The 27,710-nt window shown below is 41.0% G+C and overlaps 1 protein-coding gene across 3 annotated transcripts; it reads left to right on the top strand.

Annotated features, from left to right (window-relative positions):
• The first annotated feature begins 374 nt into the window (after positions 1 to 374).
• On the top strand, positions 375 to 20,994 carry LOC117661592 (maestro heat-like repeat-containing protein family member 7). Of its 3 annotated transcripts, none has more exons than XM_034410607.3 (14): positions 375 to 528; positions 817 to 891; positions 4,411 to 4,844; positions 6,574 to 6,701; positions 8,607 to 8,741; positions 9,840 to 9,919; positions 10,562 to 10,667; positions 11,403 to 11,498; positions 12,272 to 12,376; positions 13,816 to 13,951; positions 15,308 to 15,399; positions 16,211 to 16,363; positions 18,481 to 18,573; positions 20,582 to 20,994. In XM_034410607.3, coding segments are annotated over exons 2-14 (1,575 nt in total). In that variant the 5' UTR covers positions 375 to 528; positions 817 to 889; the 3' UTR covers positions 20,597 to 20,994. The 3 variants fall into 3 exon arrangements, with proteins under 3 accessions (XP_034266498.2, XP_034266500.2, XP_034266499.2); XM_034410609.3 differs by having other exon boundaries at positions 18,477 to 18,573; XM_034410608.3 differs by having other exon boundaries at positions 442 to 528; positions 846 to 891.
• Positions 20,995 to 27,710: the final 6,716 nt, after the last annotated feature.

Below are 27,710 nucleotides of genomic sequence, written 5' to 3'. Positions count from 1 at the left end.
CCAGCCATGGGCCAGCAAAAGAAATATTCTTTTTTTAATTTACATTTATTTTTTCACAGAATAAAAGACAAAAGGAAAAAGGAAAGAAAGAAAAAGTGCAAGAAATGAAAAAAGAGAAGGAAAATAGAGTTAAGAAATATGAAAGCAACACTGAGGGCCCAGCAGATACACCACTTACTGAGGCATCTTCATACTATTGTTAAGATATAAGTGGGGAAGAAAGACCCTTTAGCTCTTTACTCTTTACTCAAAAAGCAACTATATTAACTAAACAATATTTATGAACTTTTTTTAAAAAAATCCCAAGGTAATAAGAAAAGGAATAATTCCCAGGTTGCTAAGGTAACGGTGACATGACTTCCATTGTGACACCTGCCTTTGCTGGTTCATTTATTAACTGGAGGCCTTTTGTGAGTTGTGAGACGGCTGCATTTCTTTCCTGTTTTGTTGGCGGCACTCATATTTGCTCTGTTTTGGGTAAAGAACTGTTTGTATTTAGAGGAGAGAAGATATTACTATGGCAAACAGGTGATACAGCTTTGAAAAGCTCTATGAAAAATACAGAAGCCATAATCACCAACTAGCCCTTAAACTCTTTTTTTTTTAAAAAAAATCCTGTTCTCAATTAAAAAAGTGCATTTGTGGGAGAGGCAGAGGGTAAAGTAGAGAGAAAAATATCAAATCTAAGTCATTTGGGGTAATATTCACAGAGTCTGATACTGGGATGTCGTGTGTGTGCGTGCGCATACGCTTTTGTGTTACATTGCTTGGTGGATGATTTTATTGGCCTGTGAATTTTCTCCTGATTTGTACTAGGGCCAAAGAACAATACTTCTTTCTCCTAGACCACTTCTTGAAGGGAAAGAAGAATAAACCCTAACATTCAGAAATGTAAGTACAATATTTTAACGTTCTGTATGTATATCTCATGGTATGTGTGACCATCTATCCTCTTGTACAAAAGAGAGACTTCCATTTGACAAGTTATCAGGTATAAAGCAGTGGTGGCCTTCAGCCGGTTCCATCCGGTTCGGGCAGCGGCAGGAGGCTCTACACACTCACCCAAACGTCATCATGTCCCGTTTTTGATCCTCTGCGCATGCACAAAAGGTCCTGTGCATGCACGGAAGAGACGCTTGCAAGTGAAGTGAGTGTGTGCGCGCGCTCACATTTGCGAACTGGTAGCGAAGGTAAGTGAATACCATTCCTGATACAAAGCCAGTGATAAACAAAAATGGAAAAAAAAGGGTTGAATTTTCCCATCAGAATTTAGAAGCATGAACCACTTAGCAACATAAATTTGAGGGCGGGGGGGGTCATTTGTTGTCGTATGTTGAAAACTAACTGTACTGCGAACTGACTAGTATTGAATAATGGCTGTCCTCTGCCAGAATGTACACAATATCAACAAAGTGAATTTCAAATCACCTTCTTCCATTCCATCTTATTGCAGCAGTGATGTGAATAGTAAATACACCCCTCCTACAGACATTGGTTTCTTACAGCAAAGTCCACAAAGTCTTGTGGCCCCTGGTAAATTGCTACTGATCATAAATATAATTAATTGGGTGATTCTGCATAAACAAGGGAGTTGCTCCCTTCTGGATTGCCAAAAGTCAACTTCTAGATTGCAGCAAATAATTAGCATTTATTCATAGTCATCTAGCAGTCACGTTGAGCTATGCAGCCCAGATATAACATGGAGGAGGGCCACAAAGATGCCACCAGTTTTTGTATCAAAACAGATTGCAGCTTTTTTTTCCTGAGTCGTTGAGTGACAATGAGGTATGAAATTTGGAAGGTGGGGAGGTGGGATTTCAGTCCAGAAGTAACAATACTGTTTGAAACTGTATTTATTTTACCTAGTTACTTGTTTAATCCATTTACATGGCTGCCCATCTCGCAACCTGGGTCACATATAAAATTCAAAGAGCCATAAAGAACAAGCCACTAGCGATCACAGAAGACAATAATAATAAACATATACGGAATGGCAAGTAGGGTAACTCCAACAGTTCCCATAACAATTGTAGCAGAACAATCCATCTCAATTGTAGCATAACAATCCATTTATCAACAATCGTTGATAAATCGGTATTTCAAAAGGATAAACCAGGGGTGGGTTCTAAAATTTTTTACTACCGGTTCTGTGGGCGTGGCTTATTTTGTGGGCGTGGCTTGGAGGTCATGTGACTGGGTGGGCATGGCTAGCTGGTCATGTGACCGGGTGGCCATGGCTATGTGTATAGGGACTACTCAGAGGGCTGAAAAAAATCATTTCTGACAGGTCCTCACACTTTTGACTGGTCCTCACACTTATGACCATCCTCACATTTATGCCCCTGCAGCATTCTTAACAATCATGTCACTCATTTCATAACTGCTTCACTTCACCATGGTGACAAGATAGGGCGAAAAACATAAAATGTGAGGACAGTCGTAAGTTCGAGGACTGGTCAAAAGTGCAAGGACCAGTCAAAAATAACTTTTTCAGCCTTCTGAATAATCCATATGCACAAAAGGATACAGCAATAGGGAGGGATGAAGGAAGGAGAAGAGAGGGAAGGAAGAGAAGGGAGGAAGGAAGGGAAGGGAAATTAGAGTAGAAGTGAGGGTAAGAGAGGGAGGAAGAGAGGAGGAGAAGGAGAAAGGAAGAGGAAGTAGGGAGGAGAAGAAGAGGGGAGGAAGAGAAAGTAAGAAGGAAAGAAAAGAGAGAGATGGTAGGTTTGAGGAGAAAGATTGCTGTACAATAAAAAAGATGAAAGGGAAGAAAGACAATCCCAAACAAATATAAAGATATTAAGATAAAGAATGAATTGTTAAACTTTAAAGAATAAAAGAGAACGAATAGCAATAAATAGCAATAATTAGAAACACACATACAAACATACAATGTATTTTCTTTGAACAGAGTATTTGGCCGATTCACAAATTTAAACAGTATTTAGTCATTTCAATTAAATTTACAATTTCTATATTTCCTTTTTGCCATATTTATTCCTCATCTATTTTTTTAAAAAAACAATATTACCCTTCATCCTCATCTCTAATCTTAATCAAATTCAATTTTTCCCTTCTATTCTATATTATACCCCTTCCCATTGTCATCTATTTTTATATCCATCCTCACATTGGTTAATTATGTAATATTACAGTTGTTTAATACAAATTCAACATTTTAAATCAATTAGTTATATAACTATCTTTTTTGTATATTAATCAATATGAACATGAATATTCCAATTATTTCCATGCCATCCAATTTCTTACAAATCAATTAATTATATTTACCAATAATAATAAACCAAATAATTTCCCCCATATATTCCTCCAAACCACAACTTAACCATTTCTGCTTTCAACACAATATACAATTAATAGTATCTCAATTATTACAATTCCCTAGTTAAATAGAGCTTTTTTTCTTTTGTGTTTTAAAATCTTGAACTCTCCTCTTTTGCCCTAAATTTCCCATTGTTTGCACCTACCTTTTTTGGTGAGCAAAAAGAAAAAGTAATCTCTCCCTGCCTCATTTTGTCACGTTGCAGCATAGACTGCTTTACTTTCAGTTTTGTTTTTTCCCTAGCATAGCTACTCATTTGTTTTCTTTTAACACTGATCAGCTGTAGGGCGGCCCTTTGAAGCCCTGCAGCAAGAGTTTAAACAGTTTTTCCCCCTCTAGCCATCAGCTGGGACTCAGGTGGCAGCAATAGATTGGGAGTGGAGCCAAATAAAGGGTAAGAATAACGCGGGTGGGTGGGTGGAGGGGCGGGCGGGAACCGGTTAGGTGACATCATATCGTCACCACTACCGGCTCTCGGGAACCGGTGCGAACTGGGAGCAACCCACCACTGGGATTAACCCTAACAAAGCAAGTTCTTAAAACAAAATGAAATTTTATTTCATTTGAAATATTAGCAATAGCACTTAGACTTATATACCGTTTCACATCCTTGTCTTAGCGGTTTACAGAGTCAGCATATTGCCCCAACAATCTGGGTCCTCATTTTATGACCTTGGAAAAATGGATAACTCAGTCAACCCCTTGAGCCGGTGAGAATTGAGCTGCTGGGAGTTAGCAGAGGTAGCCTGCAGTACTGCATTCTAACGATTGTGCCACCACAGTCATTGAATCAACCCCCCCCCTCAATAAAACAACTGAATCAAACCCCCAATGCTTGCATGCTGAATGAGCTCAGTTTCTGATCATATTAACAGCTGGGTAAGAAATAGTGATTTTGGAGCAGAGTATAGAAAGGATAGATTGGAGAATTTTTGTCCAAGAGAAATAAAAGTTCTTTAATAAATTGCAACGTGCAAAAGGCCCATGAGAGTTTGAGATAGTTCAGACTGCTGATAGCACGTCCAAGAGGGCATTGCTAAAACCTCCCTTTCTCATTATCTGCTCAGGCTAGAAAGGCTTCGGATCCTCATTCAAAATAAGAATGCCAATGTGGAAGCCACAGAAGAGGGGAACAACTGCAGCCCGGACCGACGGACCGCCACTTCTTCAGTTTCTGCCTCTCAAGGCGGCCAACCCATGGGAAGCCGTCAGAGGTCACCAGCAAGAGGCCTCGAGAAATCACCAGCAAGATCCCGGGCATTTCACTTTTGTCGAGCAAGCAGGGACAATTCAATCAGTGATGGGGAAAAAGTTAGAACATTCTGGACCTGCTGCAGTAATTGTAAAATCAGTCCCCAGGGTTTCAAACCGCAGGCAGAAAAGCAACAAATCAAACCGTGTCCCAAAAGTGACCGGATGGAGAATTATTCCAAGCAAGCCAACTCATTCGCGATCAGCGTCGCCACAGAGAGCACAAATACGAGGCGATCTGATACCACAAGTAAGGGGAGCCAAAGGTATAAGGGGGAAAGCGAACAGTAGGTAAAGGGAGCTGAACCCAAAGCTTATTTGGGAAAATGAAGACAATCCTAAATTTCCCCAATTTCTATTGGCTCAAGTAAATGGAATTTTAGAGACCACCTCTGAGAACCGGGTAGGCGACACACTACTAGTCAGCTAGTTAGCAGATGTTGAGGCAAGGACAAAATTAGGCCTACTTTATTGTTATATTGTCTTGAAGGGTCCTTGGGGTTCTGGACATCACCAGCACAGATGATGTTACCTAGTTTAGTAGAAAACAACCAAGCTCAGAGAGCACCAAGGACCCTTCATTTCAACCTTGCATTACTGATATTCTCCTCTTATCACTATACTGTCTTTTTTTTTTAAGTTAGTGTCTACTAGAATGTCTATGGAGATTCTCAGTCATCCAGGTCATGGTTGTCTCAAAGGTGCTTTTTTTCTAGAGGCAACTGGACTTTCTTGTTTTTCTTTGGAGACATTTCATTTCTCATCCAAGAAGCTGCTTCAGCTCTGACTGGATAGTGGGGAATGTAAGGATTTATATTTCTTGCAGACAGCTGGTCATTTGCATTCTTTCAAGGAGTCATTGAGGCCACTTTGAGGTTTATCGGTGCCCTCAGGGTCACCTGAGTAGCGAAATGGGTGTGGAGCCTTCTTGAAACTTCTGAAAGGACTGTGTTGTAGACTGGAGATAGATGATGTCGTATCCTTCCTCCTCTGTTGAGAAAGGGCTGTCCAATTTTGACATAGATGGCCTCTTTGACCCTTCTTTCAAACCAGCGGTCCTCTCTGTCCAAATTGTGGACTTTGCTGTCTTCAAAAGTGTGATCTTTGTCTTTCAAATGCAGATGGACTGCTGAATCTTGTCATGATGGGTTTGTTCTCCTATGTTGTGCCATGCATTTATGGTTGTTTTGTTTCCCCAATGCACAGATCTGCATATGTCTCACTGCATTGTACTGTATATACTATATACCACGTTGCTCAATTTGTGTCTGGGTATTTCATCTTTGGGGTGGACAAGCTTCTGCCTTAGTGTATTCTTTGGTTTAAAGTGTGTACATATGTTGTATGTCCACCTCCTGTTGTATGAAGAATCTCCTGAGCTTTTCAAATATTCTTGAAATTACAATATTGTTTCATTTATTGTTCTCTTGTGTTATGATCAAGCTCCAGCTAAGTCTTTTTTAGGATTTGATGAAGGCCTGGTTGGGATAGTCACACGTTCTGAGGGCTTTCTTGATGGGTTTTAGTTCTTTTTCTCCCCATCTTTGCTGGGATATGGCATCATCTATCTCCAGTCTATAACACCATCCTTTCAGCCACTCCACACCCATTTGCACTACTCAGGTAACTCTGAGGACACAGATAAACCTCCTAGTGGCCTTAATGACTCTCTAAAAGAATGCAAATGACCAGCTGTCTGCAAGAAATATAAATCCTTCCATTCCCCACCATCCAGCCAGAGCTGAAGAAGCTTCTTGGATGAGAAGTGAAACATCTTCAAAGAAAGAGAGTCCAGTTGCCTCTTGGAAAAGTACCTTTGGGTGTCTACCAGAGGTTAACCAACTTCTCCCAACAAAACAAATTGCATAACCATTTAAAGAGAGGCAAGGTAAGAACTAAGAGCTAAGATTTTGTCTTCCAAATGCCACAATTTCCTTGCTGAGCCATCGCCCGATTCTCTTGCTGTATCTTTTCCACAGTTTCAACAGCAGACACTGTGGATTCCACATGCCTATCCTTCATATCAGCTGAATCGGAGCAACCCAGCCACCTGTTGGATGTGGAAGCTATTGTAACCCTCATGGAATATGCTCACAGAGAAGACAAGGTATAGCTTCTGTATTGCTCCTGAGGGAAGCAACCAATCTTTAAAGAAGAAATCTTGACAGCTACATGTACTGTGGCTGTCACTTGGCTTCCAGGTGCAACCTAAGGTGCTAGGTATCACCTCTAAAGTCTCATACAGTTTAAAATCCAGGAATCTGCGAGACTGTCTGCTCCAGGTAGATTCTACCTGTCTGATTTGGTCTAAGACATATTCTGGGATCCTGTCCACAAAGTGATACAATGGAGGGGGTTTCTATGGAATGATTCCTTTTCTTTGGAACAGCTCCTCTTCCCTCTCTCTCCTGCAAAGCTAGGATGGATGCTTTGAAGTTATTTGGAGAACTAGTTAAAACTAAAAGGCTGTGCTTTTGCACAAGACTTGGGGTGGAGTGTATGTATGATGTTTTTCTTAGTAAATGAGAAAAGGATGCTGTAGAGCTATTAGGTTATTTGGATATTTATTCATATGTTAATCATATCTGTGTGATATTACACAAACAAACGCATGCACTTTAAAAACAAACTAGAAATGAAATTACATAGAAGGCAAACTAATTAATTTCCACACTCCAATCAATGTCAATTAATCTTAATTAAATATCTTCTATTAATAACTATGTTTTCATTAAGCTTCTTTTTCTTAACTCACGATCCTTAGTTTTTTCTGTATTCAGCATATATTTCCCTATCTTAAAAGTATGGTTGTGATGGTATAAATGTCTGTATATACCGTAGTTATTATGCATCCTAGCCCAAACAAATAAAAAAATGGATCCCTCCCCCAAAGCACATTAAACACTAGATCCGTGATGGTGAACCTATGGTATGTGTGCCACAGCTGGCACACAGAGCCCTTTCTGCGGGCACGTGAGCCGTCGCCCAGTTCAGCTCCATCGCGCATTTGCCTCCCAGCTGATTTTTGGGATGCGCGGGGCGCATGTGGGAGACATGTGTGCATGTGCAAGGGGGATTGTGCATGCATGCGTGGGGGTGGGGAAGCACGGGGGGAGCTGTGCTGCCCCCCACGGCCCATTTTTTGGGCCCAAGAGGCTGCAGGGAGGCCTGCTAGGCCCAAAACAGGGGGCAGGGGGCAGAGCATGCCCCCTACAGCCCATTTTTAGGCCCAGGAGGCTGCAGGGGGGTCACGCGCATGTGCAGGAGGAGCAGGGGGGGTTATGCCCACATGCGCAGAGGGGATGCATTGCATTATTGATGCCGGCACGCATGTGTACTGTCACGCACGCATTTGCTTGCTTTCGGCACATGACGAGAAGAAGGTTAGCCATCACTGCACTAGATAATCTAATGTGAAAGGGAAGACTCAGCCACCCTCTTTTCTTTTCCCTGTGGGAAAATTCACTATTATATTTCCCCATGTAGAGTGGGGGGGGGGAGATTAATCAACATCAGAGATGTCCAACCTTGGCAACTTTTAAGACCAGTGGACTTCAACTCCCAGAATTCCTTAGCCGGCCTGTTGAAATCCACAAGTCTTAGTTGCCAAAATTGGACACATCTGCTCTGCATCAGCTAAGCTTCATTTTTCCTGTGGTAACTTGTCCCTCCCATAAGAGGAAACTGGTGGAATATTACAATCACAATCTGGAATCAAAGGAAATGACCAAATGTTCTTTATTTAGTCCTCCAACTGAAACCTCTCTGGTTGGAAGTTTCAGAAACTTTTTGTGAAATAAATTAAAGAGCCAGTGAAAAAACCCCATTCTCTCAAAAGTCTTATTTTCCTTTTGTGCTACTTTTTAAACTGCAAGCCTGAGAATAGAGTCTACTTTGGCGTTTGATTCATTTGTTCGCCTGCATACTATTTTTAAAATCCCACTGATGATTAATAACAGTCAAATAGTGAAATGATACTTGTGTTAATAACTTTAATTATTAACAATTGCAGCAGTTCCTGGATAACCACGAAGAAAACATCAGTTTCCTCCGTGCCATTTCTGCAAGTTGCGTAGCTGCACAGAAATGTGGCCAAGACACACTGGATCTTCCATATACAAAAAATCAGTTGACTGAGGCACTAGTGGTGAGTGAGAGCTGACCCCAACCAGAGCCAGTGGGAAGGTGGCTACCAAATAGTGGAAAGTAAGCCTTGGATTTTCAAGGCAGAATTAACAGGGGGAAGCAGCTGAATCCTGTTTGCGGAATTCAGATGTGTGCCCCCAAATCAAGATCTAAGAGAAACAGCTCAAGTTTTCCTGGCTGTTCTAATCAAGGAACGGTGGAAGTAAACAGAAGAGAAAAATGGAGGCAACTAATTAGCCATAAACCATGGCAAGGTTCTTAGACCGGTTGTGCCTTTGGCAAAATAGGATCCAAGCTGGACAGGTAGATTAATAACTCTTTATTTATGCATAAGTAAAAAAAAGGTCTTCACAGATATAAGGGGGGATGCGCTTTAAAAGGGAAATAATCACTTTATACCCAGTTCAAACATATTTGTGTTCTTCAATTGGCTTGATAACATTCGAGTCATCAAGCCTCTAGTGAGCCTGTTCAGTGGCTATATATGTACCATGGAACAGTTCATAAGCATCCCTTGATAATCTTAGCATGATCTTGTTCATGCCTAATTGCACATACAGGAGGGGTGTTTGCCACATTATAATGAGTTTTCAGGTTATTAAAGTTCAGTTTTTTGCACAAGCTTTGCATCTGGCTGATCTGAACCCGGTTTTTATCAACATCCATATTCCACATGGGAAATTTGCTTACTACTAGAAACATTGATCAAAAGCGTCTATGGAGATTCTCAGTCGTACAGGTCATGGTTGTCCCAAAAGTGCTTTTTTCAAGAGGCATTTGGATCCAAGAAGCTTGGATGGTGTATAAGCAGGAGTATAAATCCTTCCATCCCCTACCATCCGGTCAAAGCCGAAGAAGGTTCTTGGATCCAGTTGCCTCTTGAAAAAGCACCTTTGGGATTAATCAAAAGTCCTTCTTGATACTGAAAACTACTACTCAAAGAGGGCCCCTCATTCCCCACTCTGATGCTAAAGGGCGAAAGTAAATGAGCTCCTTTAGCCTCAAACCTAGATCACAAGACTATCAGAGGACAAGAAGCCTGACCGAGCAGCATGCAAATACTCTTCCTCCCTTGACATTTTTCCTCCATCTCTTTCAGATGGTGATGGAGACACTGCCCAGCCACTCCGTCCCGTCTTTCATTCTCTCCTGTTCTATGCTTGCTGTCTACAACCTGAGGTAACTGCTACCTACCCAAAAATTGCTTTTGTGCTAGTTCTACAGCTGGGGGTTTGTTTCTTTATAAAGTCAAATTTGGGGGAAATGGTAGCTCCAGTTAGCAGCATTTGGGACCCTCATCATTTTAGGAACAAACTTGGATGCTCAATGTCAAACATACATATTCCACTGCATGCTGTTCTTCTCTTCAATACTGCATAAACTATCTCTCTCCCTACCTCCTACCACCTGTGCTCTCTAAACCCTCAATCTTTGCTCTGCTAGCAAATATAAGGACTTCTTTGGTTGATTCTGCCACTTAGAGGTTGATGACACTCAGATATTTTCACCTTCATTTTTTTACTTGTACATTAATTGTCACACTGTTGCTTTTTCTGATGATAAATGTTATAGTTAAAATGCATTAAATCGAAGTCATTGAAAGCTGCCCAGTAACAATAACCTGCTTTTGGTTCTCCTTTACAAACAGGAAGTCTTAGAATGATTCCCCTTCCTTTCCTTTTTATATCCTGATCTACAGTAGCTCTTGCTCTACAGACACAGACATACATGGAGGGGGGAGGTTGTCTATTTCTATTTAATAAGGCATCCAAACCCTGTTTCCCATTACATAATGAACGCCTTCTCTCTTTATTTTACCAGCAAAATGAAGCCCCCGCTTGCTTCTGATCTAGAAACAGGTATTTTACGACTGGCTCTTCACGGTATATTCAGCATGGAAACGCAAACAACCGACCCTCATAGTGTGGTAAATTGGGATTAAACTTTGCTGGTCTGGGGGCAAATATGGTGTGCTTTTTAAACTCATGTCATTAAGTGATATTCCATACTGAAGACTGTGCTGTAGAAATGTATGTCCCAGAAATCAGTAAGGGAGGAGTAGATGCTATCTTCTTTTTCTAAATTCACATATTATAATTCACATTATTATCACAAATTCACATAATAGATATTCATGCACTCGCGTTCATGTGAGTGCATGAATAAGCCATAAGACACATAAGCCAATGGATAATAATCAGTGGTGAAATCCAATTTTTTTTACTACCGGTTCTGTGGGCGTGGCTTGGTGGGTGTGGCATGGCGTGGTGTGGCGTGGTGTGGCTTGGTGGGGGTAGCAAGGGAAGGATACTGCAAAATCTCCATTCCCACCCCACTCCAGGGGAAGGATAGTGCAAAATCCCCATTCCCTCCCCACTCCTGGGGGAAGGATATTGCAAAATCTCCATTCCCACCCCACTATGGGGCCAGCCAGAGGTGATGTTTGCCGGTTCTCCAAACTATTCAAAATTTCCGCTACTGGTTCTCCAGAACCTGTCAGAATCTGCTGGATTTCACCCCTGATAATACTTTGTGTATCCAATGAAATGGAGATGAGAGCTTATGTTGTAATAAATTTACTCCTCTTTAGACAGCTGGTTTATAATGAAGTTAGAGAATTCCACCTTGAGAGATCAGCCTGCAGAACTTTCTTCCTTTACAGGCGCTCTACAGATCATCCTTTGATACCATGGACATGATGCTGAAGGGCCTGCTGTCTGAGGCACCTACCATCAGCCATCTCCTATTTATATTAGAGGTGAGAGGCTAAAGAGAAGATGGTGATGGGGTTCTCTCGAGGTTAGTATGAGTGGGAGAGGTTGAAATGGAACTTCACATATCTTAACCCAGTGGTCCCCAACCTTTTTATCGCCGCGGCCTGCTGAGCGCGCGCAGGGGTGGGGGCACGGCCCAGGAGCTTTTGCGCACGGCCCATTGCGCACGGCCCAGGAGCCTTTGCGCTGCAGCGTTCATGTCCCCCGGCCGCTGCGCGGCCCGGTGCCAGGTACTCCACGGCCCGGCACCGGTCCGCGGACCGGGGGTTGGGGACCACTGTCTTAACCCATACAACCTGAAGCTTATAGGTTTCTTCCGGTTCCCCGAAATTTCTTCAATGACCTCTAGATATTTAAAATGGTAGGTTAACATTTCGAATATATTGTTTCAGAGCTGCAAACAAATTCTCAGGAATGAAAAAGATATCTCAAGCCTTTTCACCCCATAAACCCTCAACAAGCCCACTCCTTATTTTGAGCTGTTTCCCCCACACACACATACACACTTAAAGGTTTTGATTGTCCCATCTTTGAATTTCTATCCTGTCCACTTTTGACAATTGTAACATCACTGGCCTAATCTAAAGCTGTCAGTACCCAGTAGCAAAAATAAATTTAAAAAAATGGTCAAGTTCAAGAAATGGAGCTACAAGGGTCAAGACTCTTGTGTGGCCATAGATATCGATAAAAGTTGGATATTATCTGGATGAAGATATGATAGGCCAATCTTTTTCTGACTTCCTATTTCCTTCCACAGCACGTCAATTTCTGGATTCGTTCACAAGACCCCCAAGAGAGGTTCAGAGCCATTAATTGCAGCATCTCCTTGCTTCGCCATGTGAACCAGCAACCAAATTTTGAGGTAGGTAATGATTTGGACTTTGAGATACTAAGCATATTAAAAGAATGCACCAATCTCCCATTTCCTATTTATAAAACTTTGATCCTAACTAAAATTAAAACTCACCGGGAACTTCCCTTCAGAAAAAAATAGTTTTCCCATTGGTGGGAAAAGAAGAGCCTCAAACTGAAAGGAGATTTTTCTATGGCATTAGGTCAGGAGTCAGCAACCTGTGGCTCTGGAGCCACATGTGGCTCTTTCATCCCTTGCTATAGCTTCCTGTCGCTCAAAATATGCATCACAACTGCCAACGTGCGACACCCACTGACTCAATCATGGATAAATCCAAGAAAAGAAAAGTTTCAGAAGAAAACAGAATCTTTAATTCAACTATATATGCTAGTTTTGTGGTTACTCAGGAAATAGTCAGGCACAGGAAGAATTTTGTGGCTCCTAGTGTTTTCTTTTCTGTGGGAAATGGGTCCAAATGGCTCTCTGAGTGTTTAAGGTTGCCGACCCCTGCATTAGGTGATCGTATCAGTTTGGAGTTTTAAGAGTTGAAATTCAACTCTTATGAGAACCACCAGTTTGAAAGAAGCTGTTCTATGTAACGTTGCAGTATTCCAAGAAGATTATAATGGAAGATAGACTCTTCATATTTTTTTTATCTATTTCTCCACTGGATGCTGATATTCCCAACTGAATAATTCTTTTGAAATATTTTTTTATTACTATTGGAGGCATACCTAATCCTCCTGTCCCCTCTTTTCTCCATAGCAATCTCATGAAGTGAGTTAGACTGAGAGAGTGACTGCCCAAAGTCACTAGTTGGCTTTCATGCCTAAGGCAGGACTAGAACTCACAGTCTCCTAGTTTCTAAGCCAACACCTATACTATACCAATCTGATTCTCTTCCTTAAACTAGATCTCTCTTTCAGGCTGAACAGTAAATTGCTTTGTACTGCCACTCTTGAAGGGAATCAGTGTTTTCAGCTGGATTTGCACAATCATGCATAAATGCAGTGAAAGCTTGCAAGGTGTTGGTGCTTTTGCACAAGATCTTGGGAGTTTTCACTTTCTTTCAAGATGTAAGTGATGGGGTAGTGTGGATTTCTGGCTAGTTAGGTCTTACTACGCCGTCAGTGTGAAAAATGGTTGTAAGTTAATTTTTTCAGTGCCGTTGTACGTGCGAATACTCACTAAATGAACTGTTGTAAGTTGAGGGCTACCTGTACAGTATCTAAAGCCTATTTAAGTCTTACATCCATCATCCCCTCCAAAATACAGTATCCTTTTGGATAGTTTCTCATTCCAGAAATCAGGGGACTACTTCACACTGATGCAGAGGTCCTTCCTTAGCTGTAGATCATTTAAAGGAGAGTTATTTTTTTTAATGAAATGAAGAGCTAACACAAAACATAAAGAGAAGACTCCTTCTCTTTTCCTTCCTTCCTTCCTAGAAATCTGGGAAACTACCTGGTTTGGGACACCAGGTAGCACAATTTGCAGTTTGTATCACAGATTCAGTGGAAGAGGTGAGCTACCAAGCCAGAGATGCCATTAACTGCCTTTATCAGCTCGTCCTGAATGATATGGGTAAGTGAAGCCTGCTTAGCAGACAATGGGTGATCCCAAAGAGCTCATGTATATCTTCTTAGAGAGCAGAAGCTCCCAAACTGGGAGCGAGGAGCATGAAAAAACTTTCAGGAGGGGCATGAGAGTGTGAAACCTTTAAAGAAATCACAGGATTTTTAAAAAACCAAACACCAAACGATACTATGAATATCTAATGGACTAGGAAAAATCATTTGAGGTGTGTGGGATGATGAAAAGGAAGAAAAAAAGGGGTACCAATCTTGGTGGGGTATAGCTGGAAGACTGGGGCTGCGGCAAGGCTGATAGGAAGATACATAGTGGACTACACGGAAGATGGTGGTGGAAGATGTCCTATTTTTTTGCACCTTCAAAACAGTGTGTGGATTTAGCAGATATCCTGAAAAGGGAGGCAAAGGGAGGTATAAGGAAAATTTGGGAATGACAGTGGTGAGCGATGCTCCAATTTTACTCCAGCAACAGCTGAAGGACCACAATCTGACGGTCCCAATTTCAGAGCATTTTTCAAAGTGTGTTTTTAGAGATTGCAGGAGTAGCTATGGATCATCTGAACTCTACTGGCCCGATCTGTCTGTATTCTATGTGGGGCGAGAGGACAAATGTTTCTTATCTTACCACAGCTGCATTTTTAGAAACTCTGATGCTAATGCTGAAATCCAGTTCATCAGTCACATTTTCTCCTCCTTGGCTGGAGGAGTGAGTGACTCTCATTCTGTTTTTGGCTTTATTTGTATGGATCCCAGATAGCAAGCACCTTATGGTCAGCACTTATAGTACTTCATATCTTTCATATTCATTTTTCTTCCAGAAAAGTGGCTCAGTTAGCAAAGAATCAGCAGCCAATTGAAAGCTGCCATTGCGTGGTATTATCTCTTTCTTCTTTCTTTCTTTCTTCTTTCTTTCTTTCTTTCTTTCTTTCTTTCTTTCTTTCTTTCTTTCTTTTTCTTTCTTTCTTCCTTCCTTCTCTTCCTTCTCTTCCTTCCTTTCTTTCTTTCCTCTGCCTCTCTGTCTCTGTCTCTATCTCTCTCTTTCTTTTTATTTTAAAATGCACGTCCCTTCAGCATGAAGCATCGTCAACATATTAGGTCTTACTTTTACATAAATAAGAAATAGGATATATTTCCCTCAACCCTCTTGCAGAATTGTTTCACAACTCTGGCTTCATATTACAGCCAGAATTAGATGGAAATGTTTCAGAGAAGGTCCCCTTGGAAGAAAAATTCAGTTGCAAGTCCATGCGTGATACAAAAAGATCCAGAAAGCTAGCCAGCTGTACAATTGCAAAGGCTCATCATGCAGGGTGGAATGGGAAGTAGGCCTCTGTTGTCTCCTTTTTAGGATTCAGCACAATGGAGGCCGGAGAGTTATGGTGCCAGGAAACAGAAGACAAGAAGATGCTGGCTTATCTTGATGCCTGCAGGGTGGGTGAGGTAAGACCAGCTTTCTTTGGGGATGTGAAATATGCCAATAGGCCAAGAAGGATCATGCACATCCTTTGTAACAGGGATCTCCAACCTTGGCAACTTTAAAATGTGTGGACTTCAGCAAAGCTGGCTAAGGAACTCTGGGAGTTGAAGTCCACAAGTCTTAAAGTTGCCAAGGTTGGAGACCCCTGTTTGTAGAACAGCAATCCTGCTACTCATTACAGGTAGTCTTCGACTTACAACAGTTCATTTAGTGACTGTTCAAAGTTAGAACAGCACTGAACAAAGTGACTTATGGCCATTTTTCACAGTTACCATCTTTGTAGCATTCCCCATGATCATGTGATAAAAATTCAGATGTCTGGCAACTGGTTCATACTTATGACAGTTGCTGTGTCCCAAGACAACACTGGCTATACAAGTCCAGATTTGAGGATATCAGCTGACTCTGAAAAATTTGGTTTTATAGAGAAAAAATGGCAAATACTTTCGGGTGGTTGGGAAAAAACAATTTAAAATTCTCTGTTTGGCTTTAGTTTTAATTTTAAGTTATATGGAAGAGAAATGGGCATCACAATTAACTCTAGGTGCTAAAATATCATCGTTAAATAATTAAAAGCTTTTAAATCATGTTATGTGGCCCGCCCATTTGTACTGCAACCCCCAAATTTATGGCACTTGGGCAAAGGGAAGTTATGCACACCAGTCCAAAATAGTTTGCTTTGTTTTAAATCTCCATTAGACCTTTTTAAAACAAATCCATTGAATAACATTTCTACCATGCTTGGATAGTAACATGACCACGTGTTGGTTCCAGATATTCAGGAACATCTTCACAGAGGGTCAGGCGAGAGCTTTTCTGCAGACCTCCTTGCTGGCCATGTATGATCCCTTGATGAGGATAAGTCAGGCTGGAATCCTTCTCGTCTATTCCCTCTTGGGGAAGACAGCAGAATTAATGCGGGAATCGGTAAGCTACTTGATTTGATTTATACATGAGGAAGTCACAGGGCCTCATTCCTCACCCCGGTACAAATAGGCATTGAATGAAATCAGTCTTGGTGGAGCGGAAAAGGACGATGAGAGTCTCTACAGAAGTCAAGTAGTAGCATTGCAAATATTTTAGGTTTCATCAGCACCATTCACCTAAGGAGTCTGAAGCACGTACAGGCCAATAAAATAACCAAATATATTCATATAAGGGCAGTACATTCAGTAGGCCAAACAAAGGGCAACAAAACAGCACACAACTTTTTGAATTATCCAGAACTCTTAATCAAGTGGAAAACTGAATAAAGGGAAGGAAAGTACTATTGGTTGATACTGAAACTAGGCAGGCTTTCAGCTCCCTAAGGAGAGGTAACCTGATGCCTTCCAGATAACATTGGGCTGTACTCAGTGGTGGGTTTCAAAATTTTTTACTATCAGTTCTGTGGGCATGACTTGGTGGGTGTGGCATTGCTTGGTGGGTGTGGCTTGGTGGGCATGCCAGGGAAAGGTGACTGCAAAATCCCCATTTCGTCCTGATCAGCTGGGACTTGGGAAGCAGAGAATAGATGGGGGCAGGGCCAGTCAGCATTTTTACTACCGGTTCTCCGAACTACTCAAAATTTCCACTACCAGTTCTCCAGAAATGGTCAGAATCTGCTGAAACCAACCTCTGGCTGTACTACAATTCTCATTATTTTATTTTTATTTTATTTTATTTTGAATTTATATACCGCGCCTTCTCCCGAGGGACTCAGGGCGGTGTACAGCCAGATAAAAACATATAATACAAACATTAAAAAACAATTAAAAGGATGTATATTAATTTGGCCCCAATTTAAGATTAGTCAGCATGGCCTTGGTCAAGGATAAAAGGAGTTGCAATCTAAAACAAGAATTTTATTTTTAAGGAAGTTGTAAGAGGAAACCATGAGAGGTCTGTTTCTGCCAATATAGAAATGGGAAGGAAGGAAGGAAGGAAGGAAGGAAGGAAGGAAGGAAGGATGGATGGATTTAACCACTGCTAGATATTACACTATAGTCCCCAATAATGTCACTATTCCTACTGTTGGAAGAAATATCCATCTGGGTTCAATTCCAAGTGGGGAGAAAGACATTGGAAACATGGAGACTGCTTGGAAGGATGGTTTAATGGTGAACAGGACCACATGGGTTTGAAGTCCTAGGTAGCTGAACACATGGAGGAGATATATATGTTTATACCCTTTCTTGGGCCTTAGAACTTCCTGTTCCTGTGTAAGGGCAGGTATCTCATTGGTTGCTGTAGGAGTCATATGCAAATCCTAGGAGTTTGTCTGAGAGAAGTCTGGTTGAACTTCTTTGATGGAATGTCCCTAGGTGATTTCGCAATGCAGTGAGCCCTGCTGTTAGATGGGTAGTGGGCTAATCCTATCATGTCCCGAGGGCCATGTCTTAATCCCATCACCCTGGAGCTGAAGGAGGGGAGGGTCAGGGAGCTGTTTTGTCTTTAAAGCATGTTTCTCCTTTTCTCATCCAGGCAAATATAATATTCTGTCTTCTTAATATTTTCTAGAATATTTCATTATTCTAAGAGGGGTGGGTGTTAACTTTCTTCACTACTAAAAATGAAAATATTTTTGAAAATATAAAATTGGCTGTTACTCTCAGGCTCCTCTCAGTCCTCTCAGAAAAGGGCAACATTTCTTCTGTACCAATATTTTCTAGTATGACAAACAGAGCAAAACCAATGTTTTTTAAACGAGCACACCTGGAGCCAGCTGTTCTGCTAATTATTTTAAAAAGGAAGTGCAGATGAGAAGATTTCATAGCAATTGTGGAAAATGTTAGCAGCAATGATTCAATAAAAAAGGCACAGTTAAATGTGCAAGAAACTTGGGGCTAGGGTGGGGCAGGCCAGAGAGTCCAGCACTTCATCAAGAATCCTTGCTCGCTCGCTCTAGATACAGAGATTCTGTGCAAGTATATACAAATGCATATATATTATTATAGCCAATGAAAGCATAGGGGGAAAAGTGAAGTCATGACACCCGTCCTTGTCCCACAATGTCTGATCCTTTGTTTTGGGGTTGGGCTTCCGCTCCCCGCATCTCCAGGCAGAAGACGTGGAGAAGGAGATCTACAAGCAACTTCACCAGCTTCGGATTCTCCGAGAGGTGCCCGAAGCATTGCAAAACTTTCTCCCAAATTAAGGTGAGGCTGCTGGGCAAATGGCAGGGCTATGGCACAAGCTTTTCGAGCAGAAGATGATCCCTCCAGAGTTAGACAGGAAAGGTCTGGATTCACTCCTCTTTATTGATATATTAAATCATTTTGCACTCAGTTTAAAGGATTTTGACTCAGAGAACTTCTACATTCCCTTCCATAATTATCTTATTTTATTACTTATTAATAGAGTGCTGCTGTTACTCTATAACAGCGGCTTGGCAGCCCAGCCTGGCGCGGGGAGGGCATGTGAGTGGCAGGCACATGCAAGTGTGCAGAGCTCTGTTTGTGTGAGCAGTGTGCAAGCGCCCTCCAGTCACACAAATGGAGCTTCACACGCAAGTGGAGGGTGCTTGCACTCACACGTGAAGCTCCGCTCAAGTGCGAAGCTCCACTTCTGCAAGCAGAGGGCACTTGCGTTCACACACGAAGCTCCATTCACGCGAATGGAGCTTTGCATGTGTGTGTGCTTGCTCACCGTTTGTGTAAGTGAAGCTTTGCACACAGGCTTGTCCATTTATCCCGCAGCCCTGTTTCAAACAGACCATGCCCTGGCCGCAGTCTGGGAGTTGGGGACCCCTGAGGTGGGGGAGGATTAGGTTGTCTGCTGCAAGGTCATAGTACTAAAACTGGTTAACGAGTATACATTGTAAAAGATAAATACCTTTTATTTGTTCTCAACCATCACTTCTATATTTTCTGAAGGTAAATCTGTAGTTGAGCTCTTGACTCTCAAGAAAAGCAAGCAATTCACACCAGTTTCTTTCTTTCTTTCTTTCTTTTTCTTTCTTTCATTCTTTCTTTCATTCATTCATTTTGCTGGAGAGAAAGGAGTAGGATCTATGGACCAGTCATGAGATGTAACTATGTCTTCTGTTTCTTTGGTCAAATCTTGACTATTTACAGTCTCTTGGAAGATTTAAAAACCTCAGTAATTTTTCATTGTTTTTGTTGTGAATTACGTAATACAGTTTCCTTTCTTGAAGGTTGCAAAAAAAAGTGGTTCATAATCTCTACAAGAGATTATGTATTATGTTTAATAAATTATAACACTCTATCTGTTAGTTTAGCATAGAGAGAAGCAGGCTAATTAGGTGACAGATATATGATCCAGCAACAGTTACTAATTCTTAGAAGTGTCCTAGTCTTTAATTGGAAGTTTTCAAGAGTACCTGAATATTTAGCACAGTGATATTACCTTCTGAGTTCTGTTGGGTTGACTGTCTTTATTCTCTTCTTACTGAACAGCCTGTAATCCAGGGAGATCCAACCTTGGCAACTTTTAAGACTTGTGGACTTTAAATGACTGGCTGGGGAATTCTGGGAGTTGAAGTCCACAGGTCATAAAGCTGACAAGATTGGACACCCCTGCTTTAATACTACCTTTGATATGAAATTGGTCCCAATAATAATCCCAATAACTAAATAATGTTGATATTTATTCTCAAAGGAGCTATTTACAAGGCTTGATTTCTCATATCACTATCTTATTCAGATATGGGCCACTGCCAGTCAATCTCGTGAAGCATGGAGATCTAATAATAGTTGTTTTCTACCTTTCTCATTTGGGACCACAACTTCCATCACTAAGGGGGGGGAGAGGGAGGAGGAGGAGGAGGAGGAGGAGGAGGAAGAGGAGGAGGAGAAGGAGAAGGAGAAGGAGAAGGAGAAGGAGAAGGAGAAATAGATGACGATGAATAAGCTATAGCTCATCTCCTTCTTCCTTTTCCAAGTCACTTCCTATACTAATTAAAAATTCTAGCAACTGTAGTGTCAAAATATTGAGCCACAGCTTGTAGAAGGCTGGTATTCAATTATTAACCATCAAAAGGACATGATGATTTGTTGATTTTACCAATACGATAAAAGCAGTTCTTTCTGATAGAGTTTAATTTCTTCTAAATTCCACCTTTATATTTAACATCCATGCAGTAATGTTCCCTATGTATAATTTATCTAACCTGAATAAGTTCCCCCTCTTTTTTTTTTAATTCAGGTGCCATACTCCTGAGGACTGAAACACTTAAGAAAGGAGGACAAGAATAGCAGGAGAGAAAGATTTTCAGTCTGGTTTCAACTGTTTCCTGTTGTAGTTTAACTTGTTTCCTCCTCCCATCCCGAATAGTGAGAAGCCATTTTTTTCTCCCTAGGACCCTTGAAGAACCTATAGATTGTTTGCACCCAGAACTAATTTTGTGCTGAATCACAGAGTAGCATTCAATATAACTGGCACTTAAAAGCACCAGGCAGCTTATGTCTAGGTATGGTGTCACCAGGGGAGCAGTGAATGATGCACGCCATATTGGTGCATCGTTCAGTGACTCCAAGGGCCACAACCAAATTTCTTTGTATTATTATTATTATTTCATTAAGCAAGCAAGGTGATTTCTGATTAAATTACTGTATATATTTTTGTGAAGGTTTATATTTATGTGAGATTTTACCCTTATTTATTTCTTACCCTTACTTTTGAATCAACTCCTGGAGACAAAGATTCCAGGGTTCATGGCATTTCATAAATCCTTTTTACTTATAGATTGAGAAGGTATTACAAGGATGCAATCACCCAGAAAGAGGTCATAACAAGTACAATGTGACTCCTACATTACCAGCCAGCTGCAAAAACACAGAACTGCTTTCCGCTGCTGTTCTATTTAACTTGCTCTCGTTTCTCTTACCCTTGGCATCTATTAATATGAGCAAAGGAATTTCTGCAAACAACTTCTGGCTGTTCTAAATATTTATAGTCTGCAGTATTTGCCCACAGCCCATAATCAATTGCCCATAGATTACTTTTCATCCTTAGTTGAAAATTAAGGGTCACAGAGAGAAATGTAAAAGTTTAAGCTCTCAGCATGGTGCATGCCCAGCTTTGTCCTCTGAAAATGATTAAAGGCATCTTTTCTTTAAGGTGTGTGTGAGATGAGGTGGGCCTCCCTTTCCTCTGAAGCAGAGGTAGGGAATTATGACCCCTTTACGATTTGTGGACTTCAACTCCCAGAATTCTTGAGCCAATATAAAAGGGCCATAGTTCCCCACCCCTGCTCTAAAGCAATGAGAAATAATTAATAGCTTTATTATAGGACTTGTTTGACATTATTGGATTAAAAGTGAAAGTCCCAGCTAAGAATGATTTAAGACTTTTTCACTCATGGCCTATGAATGTTTTGAAGACAATATCATGGAAAGATAGCCAACTCCCCTCTCCCCATTTTAGCAGACATATTGGTTATCCATTGAGGTGCTTGTGAGGAAAGGCCTTCAATATATGTTTTAAGGAGTAGCTGTGAAACTCTGACTGGAATCTATAAAGGTTGTTAAGAGATTGTTTCATTTATGATTACCTCCCCCCCCCAATTACTGTTGGGGACAAATGAAAGACCAACAAAATATTGTCTATATTTTAATGTCATGTTTTAGTTCACAGCTAATTTTTTTAAATATTCTCATTAGATAGCATTTGATCAAGTTTAACATTTCCTCAAATGTTGCAAGTATGAAACATTCTCACAAATTCTATCAATTGAAAATTTACATAGCTGCCTAGAGTCACTATACAGGAGTTGGGTGACTATATGTTCCTCCTTGAGTATTAAGCTGATTAGATTGGATCATAATCAGTTTATATATGAGCCCGGTAAAAGATTTCTCCATCTAGCAAGCAAGATTGTCCTAACTGAGGGAATTCAATCCTTTAAAATAGTATTTCTCAAAGTTGGCAACTTTAAGACACGTAGACTTCAACTCTCAGAATTCCCTAATCGACATGCTGGCTGGGCAATTATAGGAGATGAAGTCCACAGGTCTTGAAGTTGCCAACTTTGAGAAATACTGTTTTAAAATCTTGATAGAAATGTTCCTTACTGCAAGCCATAAGCATAAGAGAGTTGCAGGTGGTATACAAACCTGGCCTCTCATTCATTAAAAACAAAATGGTGGGCAAGCAACTGGCATAGTTATTTGCTATTTGAATTGTCAGAGGCAAACATAAATCAAGACATTTTATACAATGTTCTCTCCTAAAACCACATAATTCAGTGTGCTTATTTCATGATCAAAATCTAATTCTTCACTGGAACATCAAAAGCTCTTACTTATTTCCTCATTAGAACAGCCAAATAAAAACTGATCTTTAAGGAAGTATTGTAGACACATACCAAAACATGGAAAACTCCTTCAGGGGAATTCCATTACCCTTAAGAGGCTCCAAAAATAGATTAATAAAACAAGGAGTTACTTATTGAAAAATCATAAATGTCTGAGGTCATTGAGCAAGTTGAATCCACATCACAAGAAAAATAATGGGGCAATCAGTAATTCCTAGTGATTACCATCACAACTTCTGCAGAGTTCCCAAACTATCTATCTGTAGCTCACTCTTGAAAGTGATCCTAAATAAATATGTTTGGATAAACAAAAATACTACACTCTAGCAGAGCCCCCGTTTGACAACTCCAGCAAATGCTGAGCTGTAGAATTTAGTTTACTGGAGATTCAATGTAAGTTGTTTTTCCTTCAGAATATTATCCCAAACCATGGGTTTGTCAGCCCCGGAGGCCATTTTTTTCTTTGGATCTTCAGGGCTGCCATACTTGGAGAAAGGGCATCAGGGGTGAAATGCTACAGGTTCGGAACGGTTCAGGCGAACCAGTAATAAAAAGTACCAGTAGTTCGGGCAAACCGGTATTTCCGACGATCAGCTGGGTGACGATCAACTGTGGTGTGCGATTTATATTAGCTAGAATCATCGGATTTCCTGCTTTCTAGCTAATCTAAATCACATGGCACAGCAGATTCCCCCTCCTCGCTGTTCTACTTACCTTTGCAGACTCGGAAGGCTTCAAAATGTTCCTTTTTTAGCTGCCTCAGGCTCAGTAGCAGACTCACAGAACTGGTAGCAGACTACCAGAGACTTCAGAGACCTGGTAGCAGACTTCAGAGGATTTCACCCCTGATGGACATGCTGTGGGAACTGGGAGGGTGGTTGGATGGTAACGGGATGAGATGTATATCCATAACAACAACAACATTCTTTCACTGGAAGTCAAGGACGTTCAACCTGCACCTAGTGACTGGGAAACTACTCCAGTTAGGATGGTGACCTGATTAGACCATATGATGGACATGTGGGTGCAGGGGAAGGGGCTTTGACTTTCCTTTGAGTGGGGAAAACCTGGGAGACTTCAGATTCGGGTTTTCCCAGATGTGCCAATATGACATCTTCAATAAAATGGAACTTTGAGGAAGTGCCTGCCTCAGAGTCTTTCTTGGTTGGGAGTGCTACTTGGAACCCTGACAGGTTCTTTCTTAAGTGGACAGCGAGCAACATATTTTAATTTTGCTTCTAGGTCAGATATATTTCTGATATACTGCATATGAAATATCTTTAATTTGGTTTACTTTAAAGAATTATGCTGTAGCTAAACGGATATAATCTAAAAACATGAGTCTTGACTTAGTCATTTCTAGACGTTGCTCAAAATGTATGACACCTATCCTATTATTGGGTGAGTCTAAAAGGATGGCTTATGTTCTTCACAACATAATTGTTGGTGATCATTTTGTCTATGGTTTTATCATTTTGGGTAGTTCACAGGTCTGTCAGGTTCCGTAAAGTATGGGGAAAAAACCCTCAGCACGCAAAAGCAGGAACCAAGTTTGTTTATCCTGATATCGTTACTAACTGATCTGTCCCCGTACCCACACACACACACACAAAGCCAGCCGAGGGTTAAGGAAACACTTTGGAATGCACCCAGGTCTTATCTCCCACTTGGCAGCGATAGACACACCGTCTGCCAAATGCCTTTATTTTCACAAACAGAAAGATAAGGTACTTAATGTGCAAAAAGTCCAAACAGAAACAATATTTCTCTCCGCAGTTCCGAACGAGGCTTTAGTGACTATCCAAGGTTTACTTTTGTTCGTCACAAGGATCACTGACCACTACCCTCTATTATATAGTCTCTGGGGTGTGGTCCAGTGACTCAGTTCTAATCCCTAGCACGCCTCCTAAGCTGCTGCAAACGTTTATCACGCCTTCGGAGGCGGGCGTCCAGGAATGATGTTTCTTCGTCACTCTGATCCGAGCCAGCTGTCTCCCTACTGATCTCCTCTCCCTCGGCCGGCACCTGAGACAATGCCAGAGGGGAGGGGCCTGGAGAGGGAGGCCTGGCTGACTCCTCTTCCTCATGCTCAGAGCTTTCTTCCTCCGATGGGACAGGCTCAGAGGGCGGGGCCACAACACTAACTGACCACCTTAAAGTGTTACAGAAAAGAATCTTTGTTGGAGCTGACGCTCCGTGCTCCCCATCACCCTTTAAGCAGCATACAGCTCCACCCCAGTGCAATCACTCAATTATCCGATTAACCCGTATCCTCCCTCTCCCTCCCCAATCCATCGCAAGCCACTTCAGTTGTTCCGGCTGCTCCATCTTTCCTTAAAGAGATAAGGTTGATAAACTGCTTCAGTGCATGCCCCTGAAGTCATCTAGCATGCGGCTGGGGAGTCGAAGTGAGAGGCATGCCTCGGGGCTGACGACCCAGCAGAACAGGCACACAGGGTCGTCGGCAAAAGCGTGCAGCAGCGGAACGGCGATCCCCACACGAATGGCAGCCCCAAGTACCATCGCAGGGCTGGAGCTGACATCTCTTCTTTGATAAACTATGGATCAGTTGGCCCCATCTAAACTTAAAAAGGATTCTCCACTACTAGTTTTAAGCAGTAATCTTGCTTTGGGGCATCTAGACAACTAAAATTGTCACAAACCCATACTCCTTAATTATCATAAAAGCACCTGGTAAACTGACCTCATGCTCAGAGGAATGAATAAATAAAATGCACTTTTAATTTCCTACAAAAGATACTCCAAGATAATCCTATTTATACCATGACATAACTGGTAGAAAATGCAGTGTGCCTTTAGAAGTTACTAAAATGGTACATTTAGCTAACAGATATTCTGATTAAGTAATATTTCTGGCAGAACTGCAGGGATTCCTGCTAAATAAGCTGACTTTTAACGATCCTCCATATTCTGCAAAACCAAGAGGAAAGAACAAGGAGATTGTATCTAAGTTAAAACAGAAAACCCAGTTAATCTCTCTCTAAGCATTCTCTCTGTAATGAATCTTGAATATGTTCTGAGAACCCAAAATCTCATTCAAATAAGTATAGGTACTTGTTTAGGTAGGATAACTGTATTAGTTTTTAAAATTCTACACATCTCAACCTAAATATCTGCAAGAAAGAAGCAATGGTGAAATATGGTAAAAACCATACTTGAATTCAATACAGGGTTAAGTATGAAAGACTGAGGTTCTATTGAAACAACTTGTGTTTTATCATTTTTCTGTCGTCATGATTTTTATTGAATATCTATGTCTGCTGATTTCTCTCCCCTCCTCCCCTCTAATATTTTACTTTTCCAATGAAGTCTTTATATTTATTGAATTGGTTCACTTTGGTTTAACAAAGCAATATCTCATAAAAACATTTTTGCATAGAAAACTGCATGACAGACTAACTCTCAGTTTGAGTCAGACTTCAGGTTTGTTAAGTGATGTACAACTAAGGTTGGGGCAGGGAAATCCAAAGCATTTTCTTTTCAATTGTTGTGGCCAAGACCTGGCCCACTTACAGCAATCAAGCCATTTTGAAGATATAACATAATTTTATTAGCATGCAAAGAATAAAACAGGGTACACTGGGCTCCCAACAAAACATTGGCAACTTGGTTGACCTTTTACCTGTAACACCACATTATGTTTCTAAAGCTGGTCTAAAAGGAAAAATCCTGAGTAGAATAGCTAAAATCCCCCTAATTGAACAGACTGCCAAGGTTCTGCTTGATGGGTGCAGCCTATTTTAATTACATTTTGCTAAGTTATTGTTATTACTATTATTACTCTAGTTTTCAATTACCACTTTCAGAATTTGTAAGATATATTCATGAAACTTTTGCAAGGCTGTGTTGGATTTTTCCAAGGATTCTCCTTCGGGTTCGAATTTCCCAGCTGGGAGAGCGTCGCTTATGTAGTGGAGCGTTATCCGCGTAGCGAAAGAAATTGAGATGGAAGCGAGCAGTGTGAAAGCGAGGTTTCTTTATTTTGCAGGAAGTCCAATCTAGCATCTGGCACTGCCTTGGTGGTGTTCCCATCCTATACCTGTGTTCTGTTCCCCAGGCCTCTGGCTCCACTGGGAACAGGCAGATAAACTCTAGCAAACAGGTTTTCATGCAGATTATATTTATTTGGGAAGCCTTCAGAAACCATAGACTTACAATCATGGTGAGTCAAGGTTAGGTTCATCCAAGTATTTCACAATCTATCCCATTTCCTAGTGTAAAATGATGGTAGTTCTGTCCCCGTTCAGAAAGCATGCCTCTCTCTTCTGTGGTAATTCAAAATGGACAGGTCTTTGTTCTGCACCCAGGCAGAAAGCCTCAGTGGCCAATCAGACATACAGATATGGTCACATGTCATGGACTACATTTCCCACAATGCAATCTCTCTCTCTACATCTCCCACAATGCAATATTTTAAGGAGACAGCTCTTAATCCTTAAGGTAACTAATTCACTATGACTCACTATCTGTAACAGCACAAGCTGTATTTCTAATCATAAGAAGTATTGATACAGAAATTGTGACAGCCTTGAGAAACAACATGATCCAGACTTAGGCAGGAAGTATACGTTTTTTTCTGGAGCAAATAAATCACTTAATAATAAAACAGAAATGCACAAAACTTTTGATAACTGTTTAGGGGATAAAGTATGTGTCGAAAATAGTGCCTTAATCTAATTCTTTTATCAATTACTCTCATTAGTTTTTTGAGGAATTCACTATGTGCTCTCAAACTGTTATTCTTAGAATCAGATGTGAACCATGCCAGTCCCATGTTTTAAACAAGAAGTCCTTACAGTTCATTATTATTTTAAAGCCATTGTGATCCTAACCTGTGTTTTCAACATAAGATTTAGTCTGAGTTCCTGGTAAATATGAAAATAGCAACACCATAATAATAGATGGCAAGTCTGGAGAAATGGGAAACAAAGCACAAACTGCCTAGTTTGACTTGACTCTGAAAGTATATGGAAGCCCTGCTCCCCCCCCCTTTCTTTC

The sequence above is a fragment of the Pantherophis guttatus genome, chromosome 2, assembly GCF_059756535.1.
Source record: "Pantherophis guttatus breed Tessera chromosome 2, ASM5975653v1, whole genome shotgun sequence".
Taxonomy (NCBI): domain Eukaryota; kingdom Metazoa; phylum Chordata; class Lepidosauria; order Squamata; family Colubridae; genus Pantherophis; species Pantherophis guttatus.
This window is presented reverse-complemented; position numbering and strand designations above follow the sequence as displayed.